This window comes from Borostomias antarcticus (genome assembly GCF_949987555.1).
Source record: "Borostomias antarcticus genome assembly, chromosome: 17".
NCBI lineage: Eukaryota > Metazoa > Chordata > Actinopteri > Stomiiformes > Stomiidae > Borostomias > Borostomias antarcticus.
The window spans coordinates 2694906-2696644 of record NC_140250.1 but is presented as its reverse complement, the minus strand read 5'-3'; the positions used below and the strand labels follow the sequence as shown (position 1 = coordinate 2696644).

General features: G+C 59.4%; 1 protein-coding gene across 1 annotated transcript in view; it reads right to left on the bottom strand.

Moving 5' to 3' along the window:
- Positions 1-1012: 1012 nt before the first annotated feature.
- gal3st4 (galactose-3-O-sulfotransferase 4) overlaps positions 1013-1739 on the bottom strand; it is a gene marked incomplete at both ends in the record, with an annotated part of 6492 nt that continues 5765 nt past the window's right edge. The window contains one exon of the mRNA XM_084451600.1: positions 1013-1739. This exon is cut by the window's right edge and continues 353 nt beyond it. Coding sequence (XP_084307726.1) covers positions 1013-1739 — 727 coding nt within the window.

Below are 1739 nucleotides of genomic sequence, written 5' to 3'. Positions count from 1 at the left end.
GAATCGCAAACAAAATCCCAAATTAGAATTAGAATCCATAGAATAGAGATTTGGGGAATTCTAGACCTCTTCTATCTGTGAAATGTGACGGGTCCTATTTAAACGTGCTATGCGTCCAAAGCCACAGACAGTTATAGTCTAGTCTAGACTAGTCTACTGCAAAGTTCTGTATCAAGCGTCTACCTAGGAGCAGTACCTGTTTGCAGTAGTAAAATCTCTCTCTCTCTCTCTCTCTCTCTCTCTCTCCCTTGTCACTCGGCATTCCCCAACTGATAGTCAAGTGTGTGCACATTCCAACCAACACCCTATTTCTCTCACAAAGTACACTTAGAGTACCATGTCTTCCCGGAGCCCCTAATGGGCGCTCTGTACTGAAATAGGGTACCGGACAGAGCCAAAATACAGATTTACTGTTCTCCCGATATTACCAAAGCTCATATGGGTTTCATTCTGTAAGCTTCGCGGTGTTAGCGCGTGGTATGTCTCTGTTTGAAGACCGGCAACACCGCATTCACACGTGTTCTCTACAGAGATGTTCATGCTGTCATTTATCAAGGTCAGGAAACCGGTGAAAGATCTGGAAAGGGCAGGCTAACGCTTGGAAAGCCCTACATCAAACTCAAAAGCAGGTTGGGAGACCTTTCAGAAGCTACGCAGAGAAATATAACCCCCCCTACCCCGTCAACATCGTCAGACACCACCGCTCCAGTCCAACGTCTTCTTAGAAGAGCCGTGTTAAGTTAGTGTACATCTGAACATGACATGACAGAAGGGGGGGAAACAGGCATGCGACGGTCATAAAGAGACAAGCCAGAAAGTAAAGTGGACGGAGGAACGCGTCTCCGTCTCTTTAGAGTCCCTCTCCTTCTCAGTCCCAAGTGCCGGCGAGGCCCCGTGTCCAGCTCGGTCCGGTCCAGTCCGGTCCGGTCCGGTCCGTCCGTTAAGAGCCTCGGCTAGGCCGTAGTGTAGCGGTTCCCTTCGGAAGGAACCTCGTTTTCCCCTTCGCGAGGAGCTACCTCAACCTCTCCTTCCCCTCCCCCCCCCGCAGTGACGTCTGGTTCCTGGCCAGCCGACTCCCGTCCCAATCCCTCTCCTCGTCCGTCCCCCCCGCCCCCCCCAGCTCTCCTGTCCTCGGGGGGGCGCCGGGGTCTCTCCTGGCGGCGGCGACCGGGGGTGGGACCGCCGCCGCCGCCGCCCCCGCCACCCTGGGGAACTGCCTGGCGTCCAGCAGGTCTTTGTACTGGATCTCAGGCCTGATCATGCGGAGGCAGGCCTGCCGGGTGGCGTTGTCCAGCCCGGGCAGGAGCTCGTAGCCCAGGATCTTCACCAAGCCGCTCTGGAAGGGCCGGATGGTCTTGTCCCGGATCCGGCTGGCCTCTACGGGCCTCCCGGCGTCGCGCAGGCAGGCGTGGGCCATAACCTCGCGCCGGACGCGCAGCAGCGCCACCTCGCCGTCCATCCGCGCCCGGCCGAAGCGCTCCACCTCCTCCCAGAAGGTGGCGTTGAAGGACCGGTAGAGATGCCAGTCCAGCGCGTTCCACTCGCGCAGCTTGAGGCGCTGCTCGTCCGTCAGGGCGAGGCCGGGGGCGCGGGCGGGCCCCGAGGACGACGACGACCCCATGCCGACGACCCCGGCCGCCGCCGCCGCCGCCGCCTTCCCCACCCAGCTGCTCGCCACCCCGCCTCCGCTGGGCTTCTGCTGCCGGGCGTTGAGGCTGAACGAGACGACGGCGTCCAGC